This window comes from Corvus hawaiiensis, chromosome 10 (assembly GCF_020740725.1).
Source record: "Corvus hawaiiensis isolate bCorHaw1 chromosome 10, bCorHaw1.pri.cur, whole genome shotgun sequence".
In the NCBI taxonomy this organism is placed as follows: Eukaryota; Metazoa; Chordata; class Aves; order Passeriformes; family Corvidae; genus Corvus; species Corvus hawaiiensis.
Window position 1 is genome coordinate 10,350,925 of NC_063222.1, and position 27,630 is coordinate 10,378,554.

Here is a 27,630-nt window from a genome sequence, read left to right on the forward strand (position 1 = left end):
ATTTAAGCTTGTGTAGGCTCTGCCCCCCACACTGCTCCCCTGCCTTACAAATGATTTTAGCATCCACGCAAAAACCTTGTCCCTGCAGCACTGCCACACAGAGGAACTGAGCAGGGAACCGGCCTCTCAGGCTGGAGACCTAAACAGCTCAGCTGTTTAATCCTTAATAAAAATATAAACTGTTCAGCACCTCTTCAAAAAAAACTACACAAGCTTCCTGCATGCTGTGAACAAGATCTCTTTATTGAGAGCTTTACTTTTAATTTTGAACAGCTTCACAGCATTACCCTTAGCAGAAAAAAAAAAAAAAACACCAACAAGCCCGGAGATTTTTGAGCTACTCAGTCAACAGCCTGATAGAGTTCCTCATTGAAATTAGCTTCTCCTAGCAGCATCACATGAGAATTGCTGGTCTGCATCTCTTCCACAAGTCATTTCACAATTTTTTAAAGATGTACAAAGTGCTCATTTCATTTCATTGAAAACAGAAAGCCAAAAAGCCACCACTGCTGGTGGACACCCTCAATATCAGCACTTAGAGTACTCATTGTGCTAAGAACACTGGCTCCAAGTTTTAGCAGCTCAGCGTTCCATCCTTGCTTTTTTAATTCTCTTCATTCTCATATGGTAAAAGAGTAATGGGTCTCATCTCAAAAAAAAAAAAATTATTATACTAAACCTGCAGAATAGTGAACTGAATTCACAATTCAAAATTCTTAAAATGTCACAACACTGAAGTATTTCACTAGGAGATAGAAATTTTTACTTGCTTCAAAGCCTGAAATTTTGCCTTTTTTTGGAAAAAAGAAAGCTATAAAAACCAAGACATTTTCCAAAGCAGAAAAAATACTTTTTTCACATGATTTTTGATCCTACTTTGAATAGGAAATCTTATTTTCATTTAAACACTTTTCTACAGTATTGGAAACTGAAAAGAGTTTCTAAACAAAGAGTGGAAAGCAAACTGCTTTGTTTCATTATCTCCAGGATTAAAACAACAAAAGCAAACAAAAACCCACCTGTGCCTTTCAACTGCACCTTTTATGTCATTGCAATGCATTCCATCAGTTTTGTGCTGAATGTATCACCAGTGATTTCTCTTTGCTTTCTGCTTGTCTCCAAATGCACACCTTCCACAGGGGCTGACACCAAGGCAAGCAAGCACACAGATACCCGGATTCCTGATTCTCGCATCAAAAACTGCTTCAAAAATTTCTGCATATTCAGATTATATGGTTGCATATTTGGAAGATCAAGGTGTTAAGAGAAAAAATTCCCTAGTCCCTTGCATACTTATCATTTCTACTGAATTTAACTCAGAGAGGCACCTCTTGCAAACGATTTTAGCAAATTCTCCAGAATACAATCCAAAAGCACTGCTCATACGTAAAGAACTAAAAAAACCTCCCCATATTGACAACATTTTTTTTCCTATCAGGTGTTGGGAAGCACAAGCATAAAGAGCAAAACCAATGAAGTAATTTACACATTTTCAGTGTTGGTGGTTTCGTTTTTATTAGTAAAACAAGGAAGAAGTGCTATTAAGGGAGGAGCTTGGTTCTAATCTGAATTTAGAATTGCCTTAAAGAAACCAAAGCAGCTTTACATTAGTGTAAGAAAGGTACAAGATCAAAACCAAGTCTGTGGCAGTGCTCCATCATGACATGAGTTCTTTATAATGAAATATAGTGAAAGAAAATTAGTGGCACAAGGATTTTAATGCACCCCAGACACACATTTACAATGATTAAACAGATCAGTACTTGTAAAACCCAAGGGTCTAACTTTACGAACCTTTACTCAAGCAAGCAGTTTCACTAAAATCAATGGGATTATTTGCATATGTAAGGCTATTTATCTCAGCTGGGATCTGTAGGTTTAGGCCACACATTTCTATTCATATCTCCTGTGCAGCAGAAACCACAAAGTTGTACAAAGAACGGGAGAACACTGCACCTCGGAGTTAATTTTCATTTACACCAGTATAATTTTCTCCATCCCTCTGACGCATTTGATAAACTGAGCATGTTTCGAAATTGGAAATGTTGGCAAAAATACAAATTTCCTGATGGGAAGAATACTACTCATGGATAATAAACAAAATCAATTCTTATTTACATACTCCATCAGATTTTGGTTTGCATATAAAAGCATAAGATGGTAGAATTTTCACACGGTAGATGGAGCCTGCTCATTTATTCATGCATATATGCATCCACTAATCCTTACACATGCCAAAATCAGTCAGAAATACTCTCTTTGCTAAGCATTCATAGCACAAAAACACTGTCCCTGCTGCTGTTCTCAACCTTCTCTTTTCGTATAGCGTATGACAGCACTCTCTCACGGCTTTCTCCCAAGACTCCCTAACAGCCCCTGCTCTCTATTAGTCTTCTTTTCACTAGGCAAAGTGGTAGTTTGAATTTTTGAATCATAATTTAAAAGGGATGCTGTCAACTGTATATGAAGAACAAAAAACACTGGTCCAGATTTTCAAAGGCACTTCAGCATGGACTTGACAATTTCGTTTGTAACTGTCACTGCAAAATTGAATGTATTTCTCCCTGGTAATACCGACATGTCCTGGACTACAGCTAAAATTTGCAGATTTAGACTAAGCCTACCTATTTTTCACACGCACCTACCAGGAAACAGAATTCAAAATATTTATATGGTCTGGTACTATCAAAATATGCAATATTAATATTGTCTCATACACCGTAAGCCTGGTGATAAATGATCCCCTGTAAGCTACGCTCCGAGGTGCTGAATGCCTGCAACATCTGTGGGACCTGAAGGCAATCAGCACTCTGAGCCATCAGATAACAGGTTTGACGGTCTTGTAGCCAGTCTGACAGTCTGGATATCTAATTTGCATTTAGAAGAGTGTCATATTCAAATGTATATAATTTTGTGCATTAAATTAGAAATTCAACTGGAACCCTGTGCGTTAAACCCTAACTGGTTGCAAACTAAAAAATGTTTTCATGTAATGAAAGAAAAAGATCAAACAAATTAGCATCAAAACGAAATGGCAATCTGCTGCAGCAGCCTTTGCCCTTACTAAGTCAAGCACAGGGTACCAAAAAAGCAGAGCTGCCCAGGGTATCTGAAATAACCTTGTGTACACAGAAACAGTATTTCACTCTCCCAACTGAATGAAACACAAAAATCAGTCAGCATGAAGATGAAAGCTCATATAGGATTTCTATAGCAATGCCAGCTCTGATCAATTGAAACATTGTCAGCAGCAGGTTAAGGAGGTACTTATTTAACAAGGGGACAGAATCTAATTGACTTTCCAGGAGAGGAGAGCAAGCAGGCAGGCGAGCAGGCGCCCACTCGTTCCGCTCGTTGAATCCCTTTTTCAAGGGGGGCAGGAGCACAACCCTGTGCTCCCCAAGCACGTATTTTGCCCTCTGCAGACACCAAGGACATCCTCGTGTCCCTGTGCAGGGTGTCCCCTGCAAAGAGCAGAGCTGCTGGTGGGCCAGGGAGGGGACAGGGCAGCCGTGCTGTTGTGCTTCTGCAGAATGCCTCCCAGCGTCCTGCCCATGTGCTGCAGCACAGCCTGCTCCCAGACACAGCACCCAAAACCTCCTCTCTCTCCCCGCCTCTGAAACATTTAACCTATCCACATAAATCACCAGAAAATAAGGGTTTGACCCAGTTACACATCTCAGGGCTCCTCGCATTCATTTTCTAATGCTAAATGTAATGGAAATCACAGCTTTCCTAAAAAACAGGCAGCAGAGAGTGGAAGGGAACTGCTGTTCCTACCTGCTTGGTTAGTTGTCACAGTGACTGACACAGCCTGGTCCTGGTTGGGGTTTTGCCTGGACACTCCATTCACTGCCCAAACTTCAAAAGTGTAGTTGGTGTGTGCCAGGAGGTCAGTGATGGAGACTTTGGTGGTTTTCAGGCCGTTCTGCTGGGGGCTGAAGTGCACCCCACTGCCACAGGAGCGGCAGCGGCTGAGCTCGCCGGCCCCGCACCTCTTGCACACCACGTTGTAGGAGACGTCCTCCCGGCCACCCTTGTTCTGGGGGGGGCTCCACTCCAGGTTCACTGAGGTCTCGTTGACATTGGAAATCAGGTTCTGGGGAGCAGATGGAGGGCCTAAAAAGACAAAGTACATGTGTTTTTAGCTAATTTAAAAAAAAAAAAATCTTACATAGTAACATCAGAATTAAGAGTTGCAGACCCTGTGCAACTCCCATTTAAGTCAAGGGCAACAGAGACCAAACAGAATTTTACTTCTCTCTGTTCTTAATGAAGGCAGAAAAATTAACTGGTAAGTCAAACTCTGATCTCTTCATCTGATGAACTAACAGTATTTTCCAGCTCTAAATGAGCCTGAAAGCTCAGTATTGCAATTAAACAGGAGTGGGACTTTTTCCCTTTCACTATTTATACTTGTTATGAAAAATGTTAAATTTACATCTTCTACACTAATTTTTTCCATGATCTCCTGAGCAAAGCATCAAATGCACAAACTCCTGCTTCACTTGAGATTTTCAAGGTCCCCCATTACCTACAGGCAGACTCTCATTGAAATTATTATAGAAATATCTCCTGGTATCTTTTTCTGAAAAATATAAATGCAATATTTTCCAGACAAGTTGATGGCAAATCACATTCAGTGAACACTGAAGCCCATCAAGCAGGGACCTGAACATGACAGCTCAGGATGCAGGATGAAGATTTGAGTAGAAAGCCAGACACAGAACTAAGGCTTTGAAAGATGGGCAATAAGGTTTACAGCAGGGAAGTGCTGGAGAAAGTGAAAGAATTGGAGAAGAGAATATGGTGAGCATCTGAAGGAAGAGCTGATAAAAGAAAACTGTTCAGAAACAAGAGCCCAGACAGAAAGCTTGGCAATAAGGCTGAATCTGAGACTCAAGGTCAGCTTTTCCACCACAGGGACAGGAGACTTCAAGACTCATAAACACGCTGCCAGAGAGCTCCCAGCTGGTTCCAGCACAGGGACTATGGGATTAGGGCACAGAGCCGAAGGCAGGCTGGGCAGGACCTCCCTGGGCAGGGGAGGACAGAGCCCAGAGGCAGCAGCCCCTACTGCACCTGCAGCACCTCTCCAGAGGTGCCGTGGCCGGCCCTGCCCGAGCAGACAAGCTGCCGTCAGCACTGCCCTGCCTCATGCCAACCAATGCACAGGCACAAATACTATTTGTGCACTTCAATCCCCACAGGCCCCAAACCCACAGGCAAACTGAAAATGCAGAAGAGCTAATCCTGAGACTCTTAATCTAATTTCAATACAGTTGAGACATACCTCTTGTACCCTTAAATTTCAGAAGGATGATTCAGAGTGAACCCATGAAAGACATGGGTATTTTACCCATCCCAAAAAGCTTCACTGACCGACACAAGGGAGCCTGCTCTGGGGCAGAGCACACAGGTACTCTGACTACACACACACGATGCTTTGGGACAGGGCTGCAGGTAAGCACTGCATCGAACAGAAATGAAACAGAGTGAGAATGAAGCTTGCAAAATACAATGATCCAAACCAGAACACAGTAAAAACAGCTGTGTTTAATAACTGCTGATAGTCAGAGCTTAACATACAAATATTATTAACAGAAAAACACTGGAAATAATTTTGTGGAAAGTCACAAGTTCAAGACATGAGAAAGCTCATGAAAGCTTCTTCGATTTTATCAAAATACATTTGATGGTTGCAATTCAAAAGAAGTTTAACCAGATCTCCTGGAAGAAAAGGAAGGTAAGGAGAAAGTTCTGGCATATTTGTCAAATGTTATGGAACTATGAAACTGGCAAAAAAGAATCAGCCAGCACCAACAGTTTAATTAAGTGTATAAATAAGTAAGTCATAACTTCTCATATGCCAAAGGTACAAAAACAGTCATCGTGGTAAGACAGGAACCAAATACACTGAAAATGTGAAATTCTACTGAAATTACAAAGTGACTCATCAAGTCTAACATCAAAGAAGTTAAGCTGTTAAGGGATGACTATGGGGAAGATTAATTGTGGCTCCCTCCTCAATTCATCAAGCTCATCTCAAAGGAAGCCTGAGGCCTGAGCAAGCTGCATAGGACAAGGTTTTGAGGGCTGCATCACCTCCTCGGGTCTGTGCTTGAAGCCACCAGGATGTAACACAGGCTCAACAGGAGACAAGACTTTTATTTTGGGAGAGGTAGGTAGGTTAAGAAGAGGGTCCTAAAAGACACAGAGGTCAAATGGGTCTTCAGTACCTAAATGAAAGGTCTGTTGTAGAAGTAGCTAAGCAAGGATTGTTTGTCTGTGCTCACTTCAGAAATACAAAATTATATATTAATTTTGAAAGGAGGGAAATCCTCCCTTCTTGCCAAACCTTTGAAACAGTCTGTGAGTTAATCGGGGTTGACAGGTAGAATTACTGCAAGAAGAGAGAGCTGAGTCCAACCCCTGAGCCAGGGAGCCCTCCTGCCTGCTGCACCACCAGGCTGCCATTCATGGCTTTTATTTATTCACTGGCAGCATTTAGGACTCCTAAGGACAAAACCCTTTTACTCAAAGATCAGTTACCAAACACAGTAAGAGATGTTTCCTGATCCAAAAAAATAGACGAGAAACAAAAAGGAAAGAAACTGGTTTTAATCACTATTCATCACATGGAAATGGAGGCAGAGAGAGATGTGGTGAGACAAAGGCACACAAGACATGCTTTGCACATCTGGGCAGCGGTCAAAACTGTCCCACGTCCCAGCCCAATGCCTCTGTCCCATAACCAGCTCCCCTTCCCCCAAAAGCTGGCTTTGCCAGCTCCCCTGGGTATGAGAAAGTGGTCTCTGCTTAGCCTGCAAATACACGAGCCTGCTTTTCAAAAATACACTCAGAGTGCAATGAGGCGGAAGACACTACTGAAATTGTGAACTCAAGCGGCAGCGCAGGAACTGCTGAGAAGGAACTGAACCAAACTCCCTCTATCCCAGACTTCCCCAAACTGCCTCACACCTGTGCTCTCTCTTCAGGGCAGGCAGGTGCACAGGGTGGCAACACCTGTCCCTCCACACTGTCAAGGGAACAGGAGAATCAACAAAAGCCTCTGGGGGGAAACAGCAGCCTCAGCAGGCTGCAAGCCCAGGTGCACATTGCACAGTGAAGGTCTCTCCTGGCCAGAGCAGCAGCCAGAGCCAGTGGGAGCTGAGGCTGTGTGTCCTCCCAGAAACTGGTCAGGGCCTGGCAGCAGCAAGCCCTGAAGAGAAACTGCTCCTGTGGGAAACGTCAAGAGCCTTATAGCGAGAAAAAGCAAAAGGCATTTTGAACAGAGCATTCACTTGCTGCAGTCACACACATGAGAGCATAGATTCGGAGCACAGCCAGGAGAACTGAGATAAGGTGGTGCCAGTGCAAACACCTCCTTGCCCCGAGCAGCACCAGCTCTGCCAGGGCTGAGAATATCCCCATTTCAGGGGGGTATTCCTGAAGCAAAGACCTCCATGGGAAGAGGGTTCATACTGCCACAGCTGCGGTCTGAAAGATGCGCCTCTTAGCTCAGATACAGCAGCCAGTCTGGGGTTAAACTCAGACCTAGTCTGATGTCCATTAAGATATTTTCCAAGGCTCTAGGTCCAGTTTCACATGGGAAAATGTGCCAGAATGAATCAAGCTCCTCAGAAGCAAAAAGTCAGTAATTAGTATGTGGGACAGGGCACTGCAGTGTCTAAACAGAGATGCGACGAAGCGGAAAACCAGGGAAGCAGATGCTTGCAGGTCACAGAGATGAGTGCACCACCTCCAGCATGAAAAGGAAGATGCGGGGGAGTCTCCAAATGGTGGGCTGACATTACAGTGAGGGGAAAAGCAATTTCTTTTCTTCCTGGAGCACAGTCATCAATGGAGCTGTTGGCACAGGGAGTGGGGAACAGCTTCAGATTGATGGGCCTGGTTTCAGATGTTGAAACACAGGGTGTATCTGTTCCTTCAATGGTGATCAGGATTTGCTTTGTTTCTGACAACAGAGCTGCTGCCGATAGATGAGACAAACCCTTTCAGGGCTGTGGCAGGCTGCAAGGGCCAGGATGGTTCCTGGATGAGCCCAGCTAGCAGGATCCCACAGGAACAGCCAGACCATCGCCCTCATACAAGCCCTGTGTCCTCTGGCAGAAAAATCTAGCTACGGGGCAGATGAGAGAGGAGACAGGGACCTGTGCCTCTGAATCACCACCACCATCTGTAATTTTGTTACAACTCCCATGATCTACAGCATTTTTCATAAATCTCCTGCCAAGGGAAGCATGCTATTGCATGGGCTATTTGGCACTCTGGAAGCATGGAGCTAATACTGCCACACTGCCCAGAACAGCTTAAAAATGTGACAGTTCCTACAAGAAACTGAATTTAAATCTAAAAATTTTAATTCTGAAAACCAACTAATTTCAAAATTAATTTTATGATGTAAAGAAGGCAGGTGCTGTTGTTTTCCCTGCACAGGACAACAGAATCTCAGGGATGGATCTGCAGGGCCACTCAGTCTTCTCCTGTTAGGGACTGCAAAGGGGACACAGCTTGATCATGGGGCTTGAAAGCTGGATCCCTCTCCATCCCCTTTAACCAGCACCCTGAATGGACACGGGGGGCTCCTCTGTGGGAAACACAGGGAACGGAAGTTTTTAATTTTATTCCTTCCTGGGGCTCCATAAATCCTGCTTCACAATAAACCCATCAAAATCAAGTGAGCCATGAAGCAAATGGGAAGGCCCTGGGTGGAGCAGTTCATTGTGTGTGTCAGGGCTGAGGGAAACACTGAAGAGTCTGTTTAGCAACAAATAATCTTCATTAAGCTAATCTTGCTATCTTCCTCAACCCTCCTATTAGATTTCCTTAAATGTATTGGGCAATGCAGATTGTTTGGCTTTCTCTTGCTGCAATAGCCATTACAGCTATCTGTCCTTCACCCACAGATAGAGAGATCTGTCTGTCTTAAGGACAATGTTGTACCCTATGTCAAACAAACATTCACAGAAAGAAGAGTTTTTAAGGGATTAATAGCAAAAGCACTACTTCTACTAAAAGGACTGATGTATTTTAGCGCTCCTTTCTACAACTTCAGGCAGTATTTTAACTTTTCATCCGTCAACATTTCTCCCCCTCCCTTCCTACACTCAAGTCTCTCTCCAGTCAGAAGCCTCCCACACGCGCCTGTACAACTGACAAGGACCTGGTGAAAACCACGACGAGGGCACATACCAACACCTGACTGTCTCCTTCCTTCCTTCCAGACCACAGGAGATCCCTGTGTGCTCCATTATCTGTGTGCCAGGTCTCTGTGGGCACACTCAAGGAGCCTCGATGATGCATCCCAGGGATGAAGCCTGGTCCAAGCACTGCAGTGACTCACACACAGCTTCCACAGTGAGACCCAGTAATGCACTTGCTCTCCACAACTGAAGGAGCACCTGTGGGGTGCAGATGGCAAGGCAACACAGCTGGGAAGCGAACCAGGCTGCAGACTAACACTGAGCATAATGACACCTCAGTAAACTATGTATTTGCAAGGAGTACAATATTTTCCATTTAAATCAGCTGCCCTAAAGACTAAGGGGTACCAGAGGTAGTTGAGTCAAACATCAGCAGGTTGGTTGACTGTTGCTTGGATGCCATCCAGCTGAGAACGTTATCCCAAAGCCCCTTTCTTCCTGTCCCCAAATGACAGCAGCACAAATGTAGGAGGTTCAGCCTCATGAATCTGGCTAAACCATTCTGCAAAGGAGAAAGAATGTCTACCCCAATGCAATGAATGATTTCAAAGAAAGATAGCACAAAGGGGATTAGCTGCAACTGAGTGAATATTCCTGCTGCCCTGAGGGATCAGCGTGCCCAGCCCTTCACGCACACCACAGGGAAAGCACAGACCCAAGGACAGGGTCTAACTAGGGCATGCCAGGACTGCAAGTGCAGCACCACCACAAAGGCACAAGTGGGGAGGAGAGAGCCTCTCTCCTGACAAAGGCCATACACCACAAACCCATACAAAGCCATGGCAGAGGACATACTGTAGCTGGGCTCCTGAAGCTGGAGGAGCTCCAGGGAGACAGGCAGGTGGGCACAGTTGATTGGGTATGCAGGGAGACTCCAACCAAGTCGGTCCTCCCTTCCTCTCTACAGCTGCAAACCCGACCGATCCACACAACCAAAAAATATCCCTGAAAACTAACCCTGGGATTTGAAGGCAGACTTTTAAGTGCACTGTGCTGAGGAACTGTATTTAAATGGTTATGACAGAGGTTTTAATATCCCTGGTTTTACATCTTCCTTTTTTATTACTGATCTGCCCAGCAAGGTGTTTCTCTAAAAGTCTCTGTGGGTGTATGCGGTAAATTCAATTACAGTTTTCTACAAGGAAACCAGACAGACTTGTTTGACATAAAGAATACTGTCTTCACTAAACCAGTTAATTTAGTTCAGCAACAGTGTATGGTTAGGAGGCGTGGATTAAAGCACAGAGAACGGAGATGAGAAAGAAATGATTCCCAGCAAAACAGCTCCCAAGAGACCTTGTCGTCCCATAAAATGACAAGAAATAAGAAGGACCTTACAGCTTGGTTTTCTGCTGCCCCATGTTGACAGGACTCCAGAATCCCTCTTCTAGACAACTAGTAGCTCCAGATTTTGGGCAAACAAACAAACTTTTGTTCACCAAAGGTAGATGCAAGTAAAGAAATTCCTTTTTCCTTTTCTCAGAGGTCCCATGGCCACAGGACTGAAGATAAAGGTGTGGGCTTTGGTTTGGCCAATCTTATCAGACACAAGTAGCCTTTATATACTGTTTTCTTATGTTGAAAAACAAAAACATCACAAAACAAACCAAAAAGCACATTTCTGTCACAGCCTGGCAGAGGGCTCCTTTAGGTGCTCTCTTTTTCATGCCAGCTTAATCTTCAGCCACCAACAGTGGTAGTGAATTATTCTGGCAGCAACATTACCCACTAAGGACTGAACTGATATTATCAGTATTAGGACTGTAACCACATATGTTTACTACTAGCCAATGGTATAGTTAAGATTTATTACCTTGAAAGATCTGGCTGTGGGAGGAGATCTATTAAAAACGCAAACTGAAACCCACACTCTCCATGGAAGTGCTAATGGACATATTTCAAATATATACCCTCAAGAAGGCAAGCCTTTGTTAGGAGCATCTCCTGTCAGTCACCAGATTGGTGCATTTAAAATGTACATCCTTTAAAAGAAAGATGCTTTCAAAAGATATGTATGTGACTACTTAACAAGCAGGATGAAACTTCTGAGCCCTGGAAGGAGAAAATGATTAAAAAAATAATTTACTCCGTCTGCGTGGGCATGTGTGTAAAAGCACATTTCTCCAGCAGGTAACGGATGTCTCTGCAGCCAGGGCAGTGGATAATTATTTTCAAGTGGGTTGTCACACTGCATTCAGCCTGCATTCGCCTGACAGTGTGAAATCGGAAGGAAGCTTCATTGGCAATTCCCACCAGACATCAGAAAACCTCAAGCATGTAGAAAAGACTTTAATCTTCTTTAACCGTTCCCGCACTCTCCTTGAAGAAAATATCACCTCTTTTTTGAGGCAGAAAAAGCAGACCTTAGCCTGATAAGGATTAAAAATTATTTTAACAAACAGAAAAAATCAAAATATTGTATTAAAAATAATACAATAACCTGCTGCAGTTCAAAGCTTTCTAACTTCAGCTAAAACTGTGAAAACCCTACAAAAATACTGTTAAATGCAGCTGTGTGCCAGCTATGGGTGTTTGCTAATCAAAGTCAATCAGGCAGACCAGCAGGCCTCAATGGGCTTTGGACCAGGACTGACAAAAGGATCCTCTTTATGAGCCTGCTCCAGAGACGCTGACCCTCTTCATCTGCCCTGATTTCAAAGGGAACTCAGGGTATTCAGAAATCTTGAGCTAATTTGCTACATAATAAACAAGATTCATACAACAGGGAAGGTTGCTATGACTCACCGTCATTTAAAAGGAGCCTAGGATGAACTGGCCTGTTTTGAATCGGCAGCTTGGCCTTGGCTGCACTACAGAGGAGCAGCAAAGTCTTTGATAAGTTAAAGGAGCAGCAGGCACCTGGGAGCAAGCATCCGACTGTCTAACAGCAAGAAAACCTGACTAGAAATGCACTATCAGAAGCAGTGAAAAGTTTAGCACATCTGCTATACAAGATCTGAGAGCCAGCTTTTGTGTGTAACACAGCGAGAATAAAGAGACCAAATAAAGAGGTGTACAAAAGAAAAGATCCATACAGTGAACGTTTCCAAAGATATTTGGAGCATATCTGCAGAGAGCAATGAAATGCCAATGGAAGTACATCAGGTGCCTTTGAAGGGTCCAGCTCAGGCACAGAGGCACAGCACTAGGGCTCTGCTAAGGCTGTGGGTTGTGTTGCCAGCCTCACCCACAGGGTCACACTGCTGCCCTCTCAGCAAGGCCTCACCACACTGGTACTGTACGGATGGCCTTTAACAACTCTAATCTGTGCTCTTTAACTTGATCATGATCCTAGAATCATCTCCCTGGGGGCAGGGCTGAGCATGAAATAGAGAGTTTACTATTTTCAGAGAGGATGCAAAGAAAGTAATTATTAAATAATCAATGTCTTTAAACTCCTTAAGTTCACTGACTAAAATGTCTGGCAAAGCTGTGCCAGGCACAGTGTTCAAGAGGAAGCACTTTGGCCTCCTCTTTCCATCTCACAAGGCTTCACTAAGCCTGTATAGCAGTGGAGCTGTCAATGATATTTCAGCATGTGAGCTGATGCCCTTCAGATATGCCTTTGTTGTTGATCTGTAACCATCTGAAAGAAAAGTTATAACACAGAGTAAATACCTGGGCTGCGTAAGTTTAAGCTTGCAAATAAAGCCCACACTTTCCCGTGACAGCTCTATATGTTGCTGCCACTAATTGCTTCTTTCAGCAGTTGTGGACAGGTCCCCCGTTGTTGTGGGCTAATTTACACAAGCACTGGCAGCTCGGACTACCCTCAATTCTTGTCTGCCTGGCTATTCCTGACCATTTATCATTACAGATTGTGTGTTTTACAACTGGCAAGACCAAAGCCAACAGGCTGCAAGATGCAGCAGCCACTTAAAATACCAGTTATCTGCTCCATTTCCACCCCCTCTCCTCTCTGGGCATAGTTAGCTTTACAACTGGGTTATAATAAGGCAAATGATTTGGTAAACAATTTTTCATTTATTTACTTGGGCAAGATTCCTTTGACTTCAGCAGGCATTCTGCCAAGCTAGGGATCCTGGACCAGTGCCAGTGATGAAATGCCCATTTCACTGGAATGCATGATTTCCTATTTACTTGCCAAAAGTACCCTGGTTACCAGCTTCACAATAGGCTTTGTTCCTTTCACCCGGAGAACAATCCAATTAATAGCTCCTCTCCTAAAGAGGCTAAAGAAGTTAAGCAAAGAGGTCCAGTTACCCCTGGCAGAGGTGTGGGAAAAATGATGCAGGCAGGTACCACTCCTTTGGGCTCCAGGCTTCTCTTCCAAGAGCTGCCATGTAAGAACATTTTGCATCGTCACATATGCTAAGACATGTTATCACATCTACTCTAATGCACTGTGCTGCAGACAATACCACCTGTGTTCACTCACTCTTTCAAGATAAAAAGAATTCCACTGCAGAAACCAGAAAGTTATCTGACAGTCTGACAGGAAAGAAATCAAACCAGAAAAATAACTTGTTCTGTAATTGGCCTGACTGCTGAATTTCTTATTCTGTTTGCCCTCTAATTTACTTCAACAACTCTACAGAACTGGGTCCTGACTAACCAAATCAAAGCCCCCACTTAATTGAGTAAATGTCTCTGTTAATTTAAGGCTATGGCCAGAAAATCAGAAGACAGCTAATAAACAGTTGCAGTATTTAAAGGAGTGATGATTTTAAGTCTACTGATTATAAACACAAACTGTCAAATTACTCCTGTCTCTTCTCTTCAAGCCATAACCACTCCCCTTCTTATTCAATTCCTTCAGCCCATCACCACACACAAGGGGAGACAGCTTTCTCCTTTGAGATTCCCATCACTCAGAATCCCTTTCTCTCGGTCTGGCAGCGATGCAGCGATGGATGGTCTATTTTCCCAGCCTACGTGGAGAAGAAAAATCATTCTCTCCTTACAGCCTACCCACTGTTCCCTCTGCTCTTGCAACTGCTGTACTACGGCTTAAAAAGCATTCTGATGTACTATTTACATAATGAACAATCTCATAGGATGTTTTAAAAACAAAATAATTTACTGAAGATATGGACATATATAAAGATGTGGAAGAGTTATTATGTCATAAATTTAAATTCTGAAGATCAGAGGCTCTATTGGCATATACTTCATACTATAGAGAACAGGCTCCAAGAGCAGAGGACTGCAGTAGTGCCAGCACAAGGGTGGAAGTGTGGCAAAGCCAGTGCAAAGCCACCTAGAATGCAGCAGCCAGCATGACTGTGTGGTGTATCCTACTTTCTTTTCTCCTAACAGCCACAACAGTGATAATCCACGTCCAACAGGAAACTTAGAAAAGGAACAAGTTGAAGGAAAAAGAGCACATTGGTTTATTTATATTGTTTATAGTCTAAGCAATCATTATAAACGTGCTCAAATAATCAGATCCTATGTAATTATTCATCTGCAGCCACAGTTATTAGGTAGGTAAAGTCACTCGTTTTTGAAAATGCAGGTCAAATGTTTATCTCTGAGATATGTTAAATGTAACACAGGATTGCATTAAGGGTGTATATTAGACTGCAACATTTACAAAATTGAAGTGTTTAGACCTTTCAGACCTTTTTTAAAGCCTTGACCTTGGAAACAAATAAGGACAGTGTTATTTTAATGTGCATTCAAATTTTAACAACACAGTCACACAGCTCTAGTGGAATTCACATTGAGTTTCCACTGTAGATTGCTCATCATTTCATTATGGTTCATTATGCTGATAACTGTCAGAAAGCATTAGAAGCAGGAGCCTTGAGTAATAGCACTGAAATGGTAATTTAAAAACAATATACTTTCTGGAGGAAATACTGCAGTGCACTAAATTCAATTAGAAGAGGGGAATGTAAAGACAAGTAAGTGATGTTTGCCGCTTGAAGTGGCTATGCAGTTTCTTGATAACCTAGACCGGAGAAGGTCCTTTCAAAGCAGGCACTCTTCTCTTGCATCTCACTATATCTGCTCTTATCTTCAAGCTTCTCCGGTATAAGTTGTCTTAAATGCAACCGTTTTTGAAATATTTCAGGCCATGACAAAATATCAATCAATCCACCAGTCCCTGTTTGGGTGACACAACTGACTAAATTATTCAGGGTCATTTACTGAAGCAGATTTCAAGCTGGACAGTCCATGATGATAATCTCTCTTTTGTAAAGGGCTCCCAATTAAAAATCATTAATAATTTGAATCTAACAGACAATATAAACAATAGAAACCCGTCCCTTTCTCACTCATAATGCGAGCACTGTTTGTTAAGAGTTAGAGAACCCAACTCATTAATGGTGGAGACACAGTAGCAACACCCATTAATTTGGGTGGGAACTGCACCTGCCTGCACCAGGCTGCAATTCACAGGATATCTCCTTACAGAGAAGGGAATTCAGGGACAAGGGCCATGATTAAGAGTGATTTGTTTTCCTGCCTCATGGATTCGTGTGTGGGTAAGGCAATTTGTTCTCCATTACATCGCTAACCTTATGAAAGACCCTTCCTCTCCGCAAGTACTGCAATATAATGAAGGTCTGTAGAGTTGCCTCGACATCGCTTTTGCGACGCTTCCAAAAGGGAAAGGCGCCCGTGTTTTCCACAGTTTGTGCTCAGGTGTATTACGAGTCAATCATCCCATCTCCATGGCCAAGCACACAGCTGACAAGCCCACTGTGCTTCAGAGTTCCAAGTCTGAATTCCCAAGTTTGGCCAAAGCGGTGGATCCAGGGTAGCTCTGCCCCCAGTGGTGACAGACACATTGATGATTATCCCCAGGAGGCAAGTCTGAGGGGAAAGCTGCACCAGTGAACTCCTGTATGTCAGGGTGCCTCTGCCTGGCCTTCAACACAGCCCACTTCACTGTCTCTACACCCACACTCTGCCACATTCTCCTCTTACTGGCACAAACTTTAGGCCAGACATAACTACTCACTCTAGCATAGCTGAAATAGAGCAGAATACTAAAACCAGAGTCTGAGTTACTTGTTTAGGAGCCTGATGCCTGGCTTAGCTAAGGTTAGACACAGTTTTTACAGCTCAACAAGGGATGGCATTGTCAGAGAGTGGTGTTATGGAAGGGTAAAACTCTGGAGCACCTCTCCTGGCCAGCACATCAGGAAGTAGCTACTGCTTTTGTAACTTATCATGGAACTTGCAAGAAAGGAAAAGGAAGGGGAATTCTCTAATTCCCTTTCATCCACTAGCACAATCAGGCTAATGGAAAAAGTCCTAACAATCTTCCTCCCTCAGCCTAGAAGACGAGGTAAGTGACAAGGCCAGACAGTTTACTACTAAAGGAAATCAATAGCCAAGGGTCAAAGCTTTACAAAAACACATCTTAAGAAGGCTGAAGTTCTTCATCTCAAAAAGTGTTTAGAAATAATAAAGAAAGGATCAATCCACAGTCCATTCCAGGTGTTCTTTCCAAATTATCCAATGTTACTTTTATTCACCTGGTCTAATAGTTCTCCAAGTGAACAGAAACCTGATTTTACAAGCCAGTGGAGCAGAGTCTATCTTTTTGCTAGAAGAATGGATCTCAGATACTGTGTTTTATTTCTTCATTAGTGTGCCGTCACACTGAGCGATTACTAAATGCAGGCCTGAATGAGAATACCAGAGTTAAAGAGAGCATAATGAACAAAGAAGGTGCCTGATTATTATGGCTGTCAGCACAAGGGAATTGGGTTTGTCACCTGGTTTAACCAACTGGTAAGAACTGATTACAGTCTGAATCCACCTGAAAGCACCTTTGATGTTTATGCTCCCTTCTGTCTACACATCTTGTCAGGAAAGTCAGACAAACAGGGACCTACTTCTGAAGGGTCTTCCTTCAGCAGAGGTCCTCTGAATGCTGTCACTTGCCTCAGGTACATGGGCTGAAGGCCACTCAGAGGGGGAGCATGGCAAAGGAAGAGCCCTCAGAGCCCCCCACACAGCCCCGCGGGCAGGGCTGCATTTCGCGCCTGAGCAGGCACCACCCTTCAAGCACAGCTAAGGCAGGGCTCAAAGAGGGGCTGCCAGCGGGCACAGCAGGACTGGGGAAGCATAGTTGCCCCACAGGCCAGCTCAGGAACAGCTCCTGCATCATCTTTCACCCTGGATCACAGAAAAAGAAGCCCTTTAGCTACAGGAAAATTCAAAGCTGTGAAGCAGGACCTCCAGAGACGGGCCTGTTTTCCAAGAGCAGGTGTCCATAGGATTGTGGTGTTGGCTTGCCTCTGCATGCAGGGTCCTCCTAGGCTGTTGCAGAGATGAAGACTGAGGCCAGCACCACAGCCTTTGCCCTTTTCTCCTTCCCCCTTTGTATTCTCAGGGTAAAAGACTAAGATCAGGAACTTCAGCTTTGACTGATCTCCCAAGACAGTAATGAGGAGGAGTGCCTCCAGCAGCCCCAAGACTTGACAAAAAAGGGCTAAGCTTGCAGGGGTACATTTTGCAATACCAGCAAACATACATATCATTTGCTTACAATTTCCCCATCTGGAAATGTTTTGCTCTCTCCTCATACTTCACTAACTGCACATGCCTATTTAAATTCAACTAGTTGATTACTAATTTGATTTCAATTTGGTCAAGATATCACTCACAAGGACCAGGGCTTTGAAAAACTTTTGTTGGTATAATGTTATTTAGGGTGTATATTCCAAACAATAGTTTTGCTGTTGCAGAAAGACATTTTTCCTATAAAATTGGTCACATTTTAGATCTCCTAGTGTAAATTATATTATAGAAAGCATGTTCCTGCCCACTTAGGCAAGGTTTCACAATACAGTTAGACTCCATTCCCAGTCAATACTTGGCAAGGGGATATGTGCACCACTATGCTTCCTACTAAGCAAAAGCAGCTGCTCTTGGCTATGCCCCAGCCTCCTCAACCACCACCCAGCAAAACTCACTGCTGAAAAGAAGGAAATCACTGGAGAACAGCTGGAATCAAGGGGGTGTGAGGAAGGGATGAGTGCTAACTTAGTTATGGACATACACTGTTTCTGCCTTGTAAGGGAGAAATTAAGGTCTAAATGAATGTGAGTCATCTCTCACAAAATTAATTTGCAATATATTAAAATGTTACAAAAGAAATATCTCGGCCTTCCCTCACTCAGACACACACACACTCTGTCTACACAAATATACAGCTGAAAAATCTGGAAACATTTCCAAGAGCTTTCAGGGAAAGCCACACATGGATATCCCCTGGTAAAATACAGCCCTTTCACTTATTGTTTCAAACTGCTCTGCTCCTAAGAAAGTGAAAACCGAAGAACTAGATGATCACAATTTAACACCAGGACATGCCTGGAATCCCAGGTCTTCGACTGTATGAGCCATTAACCAACACACAGGACAAGGAGTTTTTCCAGTAACCCTGTGACTGTGCTCAGTGCACCTCTCCTTCTCCCTGTTGAAGGCATTTTGGTGGAACTAAAGCAAATTCCATTTGCTGTACATGATGTACTTACCTACACAGGATAAAATAAACCATGCTTTGGGTGGTTGTTTCATTAAAGTTTAAGATTTATTACTACCCCTTTCGGATGAACACTTAAGTTCCAAAGGGTCACCAGCTGTATTTCAAGCAAATTAGAAATATAATGAGATTATAAATATTACCTGTTTACCCGAGGTCATACAATTACAAGGAAAGCTTCCAAAATTTCTACAAATATCCGTATGTAAAGAGAAGAAAGATGATGTGATCTACTGGCCAGGTGTTCAGACTGGAAGTGGGGCCTATATTTTACTTCTACCTGTATTACTGAGGTGTGCAAGTCCCTCTTTTGTAACTGTGTCTCCTGATTTATTTATACTGCAAGCTCACAAGGGTCAGCACAACCATGCCGCCATTAGGAATTGAGGGCTGAAAACACTTTCACTCAGAAGTGTGAGACAAAATGCAAACTGCGTCTGAAAAGGGCCATAAAAGCTACTAAATGCTCTTATGTCAGAAGCAGAATGCTTTTTAGAGACACAGAGAAAAAATGGGTTATAAAAGGGGCAAGAGATTGTTCAAAGACCAACTTACGAGTGCAGGGCATGGAGGCAGCATCATTTTCCGCTCGGAAAAAGCCCCGATCGCAGGTGCAGGAGGTAGAGCCTTCCCAGATGGAGTAGCTGTGAGGCGGGCATTTGGCACAGGCAACATCTGTCGAGAGAGCCTTGTAGTATCCGATTTTGCAAGCTAGATGGAGGAACAGGAAGGGAGAGTGTTACTGGCCCGGGCTGTGATCATAAATTGCTAGCTTACTCATTCAAAATCAAGGCAGGAGACATTTCAAAGAGATCTAATGATGTCCTCTTAGCCCAGGTGAAGATTTAACAATCATCACACTCTTAATGAGTAATCCTATGTCAGGGGATACTGATTTCTAATTCCAACAAGAGCCATTTTAAAAGCTGGCTTAGAGATGGCAAAAAAAAATTATACTCTTCTGTTGACGCTGCCAGAAAATCAGCTGCTTCTTTGTGCTTACTGCGGAGTTGCATGTGGATTAACCCATGTCCACCTGCACCCACACACACACACAGAGCATGACAAAAGGGGTGCAATTGCTTTATTCTATGACCACTTAAGGAATGGCAGCTGACAGTCAGACACTGCCAATTTTTAAGAGGGAGTGGGACAGGAACCCAACATGCCCGGAAATGGCAAGGCAGAATTCATTTGGCTCTTTCTCCCCAGGGGAGGAGATCAGCAATGCTCTCTCCTCCTCGAAGCCAGGGCACAGCAGTGACTGCACCACTGCCACCAGGGCCCACGTGCAGCTGGCAAGCTTTCAGTGACATCAGCTTCATAAATGCAGGGCTTACACAAATGGCTACTTTTATATCACTTGGAAAAAACTCATTAGCATCATTAATAACACATTTTCATGGTGGCTAACAGGTATGTCATCCTAGAAATTTCTCCCTTGGCTAGAGAAAAAAGCCCACCATCACCACTGGCTTTTAGCACTGCAGAAAGGAGAGAAAATTCCCAGGCATGCAAACCAGTAAAAAGGAAAGGTTGTTCCCAATATTTACTGTGTGACTCACTCCCACATCTTGTCATTTATCACCTACACTACCTTTAGGGTTCCCCTGCTACATACAGGCTCCTGTTGGGAGGGCACAAGCCCCCGCATAGCCAGGGCTTGCTCTTGCTATTTCAACCTTCCCTTAGTCCCCCCCTCACTCTTCCCTGCTTCTATTACAAAGCCCTCCAGCAGGAAATGCAGAGGGATATTAGTAACACATTTATAAAAGAGCAAGTTACTTCATTCTTATTAGCCAAAGCCATTTATGAAATGTCCTTAACAAGTCCTGACTTTACGATGTGCTGCGTGCCATCTGTGAGAGCGCTGGGACATCAGCCTGGTGCCACTCATTGGGGCTGCCACGGGAGCAGAGGACTTTGTGAAAACACATTGCTCAAGTGACTGAGATTTACACTTCCAGAGTTCACATGCATTGTGTTATTAGATAAGGTTCGACTTGCAAGGTCTGTTTTGGCCATGCTTCAAACAGCCTTGGGGTTCTTCAATTAAAATCAGCAGCCATAGCTCTGGCAGGGAGAATTGTGGGGGTCAAACCCAGCCTCCCCACATCACAGACAACTTTAGTCCCTGAATACAAATACAAACCCACCACATCTGGCTCATCAGCTGGGCACTTGCTGGACACAAAAGCAACTCCCAGAAAACAGTTTATTTTGCCTGGGATGGGAATTGCCCAGCAAAATAAGGAAACAAGGAAAGTAAGTCTTCAATTTTTTTTTTGGTATGATTTGCACTATCTGGTAAGCAAGTTGCTATATCACTACATGTCCTGAGTTTAACAACAGCAGCAGTCAAGTGCCAGATGCTGGTCTTAGATATTACTCCTGGTTTTCACTGTCACAGGTCAGATGAGAAATGTGCCTAAGTCTGTATATGACCAGGACAGACACCCACGGGAAGAATCTTGCTACCATATATAAAGAAAAGGTATTAAAAAACAGAATACAAGAGGAAAGCAAGCTGACTGCTTTTATCCACAAAATTCTTTCTATTATTCAAGGCTTTAAAAACTAAACATGTAAACTCTAATATTACTCTTAATATGAACATCACAATCCACAGAAATCATTAAGCAAAGAGCCATCTTTAGCATATTCATGGTATTAAAATACTTATATATTCAACCATCTAGCTCAAGGCTGAAAATCCTGTTTGGACTATAACATGCTTCTAGAAAGACAAGAATATGTCACAAGTAAAGATTTTTGTGACCATTCCTCTCTGTCTTTTCATACTCTCTGGTTTAAAAGGGAATAGATGTATTCCATGGGTACTGCAAGGTCAACACTCTGTAACTCAAGGATTTTTTTCCCCCTCGTTTTATGCACTGTATTTTGTTTTCTACTATATTAAGCCAAGATCATTAATATTTCAAGACCTGAAGAAAGCTCTCCAAACGCAGTGGCTCCTCCTAAAGCACACACAGCCATTTTGCTTCAAAAAATCAACTACTCCTGAAGACAGTTTTCTTCATTTTAGCGTGCTCAGAGATTCACCACATTTCATAACAGACATAAAAGGGCATTAGAGAATGTGCTGCATTAAACCAGGAGGTCTTTGCCCCCAAGAACTCCATGGTACTGCCACTTAAAAACTCGAACCTAATCCTGTAAAAGCTGTTCTTAGCATGAAGTGCTGCTGACACACCTACTACAAGTACGGATGGGCTTTTTTTTGGAAGGTTAATGATTTAGTAGGCAAACAAGAAGCCTGTACAGAACTCATTCCCTGGAAGTCTTTATTGCTTGCTCATGACAAATCTTCACGCGGCTGCTTTTCTAGGAAGGATTTGCTGGGTGAGACCCACTATGAATGGGGTTCTTACACAGTTTTCGAAAGATGCCTTTGTAAAAAGATTAGTTCACATGTGCAATGCAAACTTTTGAGTTCAATTTCTTAGCTTTGCCTTAATTAGTTCTTTCTGTTAGGTTTCTTTTTTTTTTTTTAAAGGAGAAAAACCTTTTCTCACATTCAGATCACCCACAAGAGTAACACAGTTACAATCGACTGCACCACATCCAAGGGAAATTCTGAGACAAAAATATTTTCAGTTCACAGTTTTTCCTCAGAACAAATCACGTTAATCTAAATGGACATCGGCTTGAAATAATTATACTGATGTCTTTGAGTTATAATATTAAAATCTATTTGGTTTCTCTTTCTACTAAAGCAAGACAAGAGCTGGCAAACATTGTTGGTCATTATTACATGCCTTTATCTTTCTTTTTTCCCAATTTACCAGAGTGATACATGTCAAAACTGCAAAAATTGCTCTGAAGAATTATGGAACTTCAGTCAAATCTAGATGTAAATTTTCTCAAGCTGTTTTTCAAACTCTATTTTCACATTAAAACCTGATTTGCAGACGTAAAGATTCCTCAAAAAAACAGAGAAAATACATGTGTGAGCTGCAAAGTCTGCTTGCTTGGTCTCTCCAAATGCTGAATTTTCAACTAGAAAATTTCATACAGCAATTACAGAATTTAAAAACTGATCTCATAGTGGACGGGGCTCTAATCACATTCTTTTTAGACACAGCTACAACAAAATATATGTATTAAATCGGTTTTAACTATTTTTAAATAAGCTATGTTATTGGGGTTTTTAATTTGGGGGTGGGGGAAATATTTAAGAAAATCAGTCTTTCAAATTTAGAGTTGTTTGCAAAAATGCCCTAGGTACTTGCTCTTAAATTTTTCCTTTATCCTTGTGGAAATGGCAGTGATTCTTTCCATCAGACTTTGGAAAAGGCTTGACATACCTAATATTCCTTTAAAAAAAATAAAAATCATGTAATGTTTTGCAAAGGATTGGATAAAGAAATCACCCCAACCTCTTTGCTGACAAGTTCCTAAACCATTAAAAACGCAGTGCATATGTTAAAAATATCTCGGAGAGCTCCAGGCAGAGGCTCTGGAAGTGCCTGGAGGCTGTGCAGGACTGAGGCAGGGATGGGAGGTACCCCTGAGCCCGGCTGAGATCTGAGCAGTGATGGGATGGGGAAGGCCCAAGAGGGCCAGCCATGAGCTGAAAACTGCTGGGCAGGAACTCTGGTGGCAGCCCTGGACACCAGGGACCAAGGCCGGGAGAAATCCTGCTTGAAGCTTCAGCCTCTGCTGAAGAGGAGGATTTGTGACCAACAAAATACTGATTTCTGATTAGGACCTAATAAAGTGAATAGGGAGAAAAACAAGCACAGACAGGTGGTTTTGCTCAAGTAAATCTAGTTAAGTCAATGAACTGATATTAGAAGCAAATCTGACAGAGATGTTCTGAAGTGCTTACTTACAAAAGCCCAGTGGGATGCAGTCCCACACAGGCCAGCAGCACTGGCTGCAGAGCCATGTGCCAAAGGCTGAGCTCTCCACACAAGCACAAGGGCCCCCAGCCAGGACAGGACCACAACTAAACCATGCTCCCACTGCACCCTCCTGCCCAAAATGGACCCTCTGTACCACCAAGAACATTTGTTATCACAGGCAAGTGAGCTGTGCTGCTAAAACCTGTGTGTGGAGTCAGCTGAATTGTCAGTAGCTATGCATTCCAGTTTCCATTTTTTGAAGCAGAAAAATATGTTAGCTACATACTCAAGGAAACTTCAGAATTCCTTGAGAAGCAATTTTGAATCAAATCTCCCTCCGCACACAACAGAAGTGGGGAAAACTACTTTTAAGTCCACGATTGTAGCCAACTTTTAAAGAAAGACTCCAAAATAGTGCTCTTGGTGAAATGAAGGACAAGGCAAATAATTTAATAAGAGATATTTCAATGGCACATTTATACATTTCAGTGAGAAACTTGTGTTTAAAGACTTGAAAAAATACTTTGATAGCATATTTGATGTCTTTCATCACTGGTTACTTTTTCCACAGCTCTTCTCTCTGGAAATATTTTAAGCTCATGTTTTAACTGCACCCTTAGGAACAAAAAGTTACTTTTACTTTTCCCCTTGAATGTTGTTCTTAGTGTTTAAGAGGATGGATTTTCTCTCTCGCATTTTAACAAAACCACATCTGCCACATAAGAAGGCAGCATCTTCTCAGCTTTCTTTTACTGTTATTACCATTTCTGAACAGATTTTTGTGTGTTAATTATAGAACTGAATTGTTTGGATAGTCTCTTTTGATGAGCTTTCTGCCCTGCACCATGAACCCCTCCGTTATTGTACAGCTGTTTTACTTTCAAATGCTCATCAGGGTTTTCTAATTGTCAAGCTGTCCCAGCAACTAGTTCTTTTGACCTAAAAGTCAAAGAAAGGGAGTCACCCTTGTCTCCCCGACATGAATACCACAGCAGTCCCAGTGGCCCCCCCAATACCTACGAGACAATGCCTTTCCAGATCATTGCCACTACAAGCATAATTGGGTTTGGGGTGAAATGAGAAGATTTAAAATAGGATGAATTAATGAGTTTCTTGTAAAATTAAGTCGTTCTCCTGGTCCAATCTAATTACTCACTGTAATGCCCCTGAGGGTGATAAATAAAGAACCTTAGAAGCCAAGCAGGAGGGAATAAAAAAGCTTTCTCTTGAGCATTTCTTAAAAGTCAAGTTGTAGAATGTGATGTGATGTACCAAATGCTCTTTCCAAATAACGTCAGATTCCTTTGATGTTCACATTGTAAGATCTTTGCCTCCTGTTAATAATGACTGTACTATTGCTACACATAAAAAGCAGCTCCCCATCTTTAACTCGTATCTCTGATGAGAAAACCAGTATTTCTACACACTAAGCATGTATTTTTGATGCATGAGTGACACAAGGAAACACAAACACAATCCCACTGGAGAAAAGAGTCTAGACTGCTTGACTGCAGAGCACTTTTACTCCATGATTGGGTACAAACTCAGGAAGTTCAAAACAGAAATAAAGGGACCTTAGAACATAAATGTAGTATGATTTGAAATCCAAACTCTGAGTATTCAAGCCACTGGACCTGTACAGGCAGGTACCCTGGCAGGTTAAGCACTCAGACCTCCTTTGCAAAGCTGCAGCATAAACCAAGTGGAGGAGCTTTTCACACATCCAATCTGAACAACCATTAAAAAACCCATTAAAAATCTTTTTAATTTTTTCACCAGTGTAACTGACTTGGCTACAGGTCTGCAGCTAGCGCTGTGCTTTGCTGGTTTTAAGGCTGGGGACTGATCCTGTGATGCCAGTCACATTAGAACTCACCTTTGGCAATCCAAGAGTACCTTGCCTGATGTGCACCTATGGAGAGATGATGATCACCTCATTGAGAGGCAGCCAGATTTTTATTTGGAGAGACTAGAAATTCAATTGCCTACTTCGGTTTAAGGAGTTAAAAGAAGTGAGCAGCTAGAGCAGTTTCTGATGTGGAAACAAATCACCATCACCATCCAAAGTGAATTGAATCCTCAGGAGGGAAAGGGATGCAGAACTCACTGCTAACTGCAAGGTGTCCATTGCCACAGCCTGTCACAGACAGCAGGAAATGGCAGTGCACTGACATCCGCTAAATCCTTCTGCACCATCAGGCACATCAGGTCCACTTCACTGAAGTTCCTCTGTACTCAGTCCTCTCCTGTAACCCTTCACTTTCACAGACTCTGCTGGACCTGGAGGGCCAGACAGCCAACCCTAGCAGTGAAAGCCAAGACAAAAAGACATTCAGTACCTCTGCCATGTCCTTGGTCACTAGGTCACCTCCCCCAGTGAGCACTGGGACCATGTTTTCCTCAGCCTTCCTTTTGGTGCCTGCAGGAACAGGTGTCCTTCATATCCCACACCAGACAAACTCCAGCCAAGCTTTGGCTTTCCTAACACCTCCCCTGCATCCTCAGGCAATGGCTGGACTGTAGAGTCCTCCTGACTGCTTCTCTTGCGTGTCTGAGCTGTGCCAAGGGCTCCCTGCCCATCCACCTCGGCCTTCTGCAACACCCCCTTTACCTTCTGCAGCTGCTGTGCATGTGCTTACAGCAGATTGTCCTTTAAAACCCACCAGCCCATGTGGGCTTCTTCACTGCTCTCCTGATAAAATTCCCCAACAAGCCAAAATCTTCTGACCTGAATTCCAGAGCTTTAATTTTTTTTTTTTTTTTTAATATGCATGAAATCCAGGGAAACAAACCATGAAAAATGAAGTCTCCAGCTCAGCAAAGGGCACAAGCACAACAGGACAGGACATCTGATCCGGCAATCTGTTTGAGAGAGAGCTACAGGCACTAACAAAACTCCCAGGTGTATGATACAAGAACCAGAATGGCCTATTAATCCCAGCCAAGGAGGTCCTGTTTGCCTGGGTATCATTTTCTTCGCACAGCCTTCAGAGGTAATTGCCAGATGTTTTTGCCATGCACTTGGGGCACTGCACACTGCGGGCAAAGACCTACAGCACCGCTGGCATGGCCACGCTGCCAAATCCTCTCGGCAAGGACAGAGTTTGTGGGTTTGGAGTGCTACGCCTAAGCAGCAGTTTTACACAGAAAAATGCTTTACTTGTCTTCTACAGAAATATTTCAAACCAACTTGTACCTCATGCAAAAAAAATATAATTGTGCTGATAACACAATCATTTCAAAAGTTGAAACCTGCTTTATCAGCCACCTTCTTCTAAAGAAACTAAATAGTCAAAACCATAAACCAAAATATTAAATACATATACAATTCATATATTAAGTTTAATAGGTACATACATAGAAAAGCCAAAAATGAAAAATTAGCTTTTATTCTTAAAAATTAAGAGTTATTCTGAACTTTGCTACATAGCTGATAGATCACAACTGCTACAAAAAACTCTTCCTAAAAATACACAAATTTGAAAATCTCACATTTCTATGTATTAGTACTAATAGCATATCTATGCAACTCTCTTCTCTGCTACAGCTGTGGTAGTCGGGGGGAATATTTAGGGATAAGCTTGACATTTCCCACATCATGCTCACTCCTGTCTTTGACAGCGCCCTGATCTCACGTTAGCTCTGTCAACCCCGCCAGCATGCAAAGCTTCCAGCCCTGCACCAAGGGCAACAGCTGCAAAATCTCACCAAGGAAAATCAGCCCCTGGACAGAACATTTGCTGCACTGCGTTTTTGTCTGAAAATAAAATAAAAATAGAAAGGTAAAAATTCAAGGACTAGGTGAAAAAATTCATGACTGAAAATAACCACCAAAAAAAAAAAAAAATCCTTTCTCATTGAGAAGTCAGCACTTTCCACGAGGAATGCAAATCCCAACCTGCTCTGCTCTCTACAGGAAGATATTTGCTAGGACTGTCAGTGGCAAGCAAAGCAGCCGATGGCCACCAGTGGGAAGCATTGGGGACACTGTGCCTGCGCAGTGGCACAGGGACATGTCCCTTCCTTCCAGGCAGCAGAGCACTAAAAGCACACACAACTTCTT

The 27,630-nt window shown here is 43.0% G+C and overlaps 1 protein-coding gene across 1 annotated transcript in view; it reads right to left on the minus strand.

Annotated features, from left to right (window-relative positions):
- The window catches only part of EPHA4 (EPH receptor A4), a 104,594-nt gene that overhangs the window by 43,852 nt on the left and 33,112 nt on the right, over nt 1–27,630 (minus strand). The window contains exons 4-5 of the mRNA XM_048314392.1: nt 19,255–19,410; nt 3,781–4,119 (exon numbers count right to left, since the gene is read on the minus strand). Of these exons, the coding sequence (XP_048170349.1) occupies nt 3,781–4,119; nt 19,255–19,410 (495 nt within the window). The remainder of the gene's footprint in view (nt 1–3,780; nt 4,120–19,254; nt 19,411–27,630) is intronic.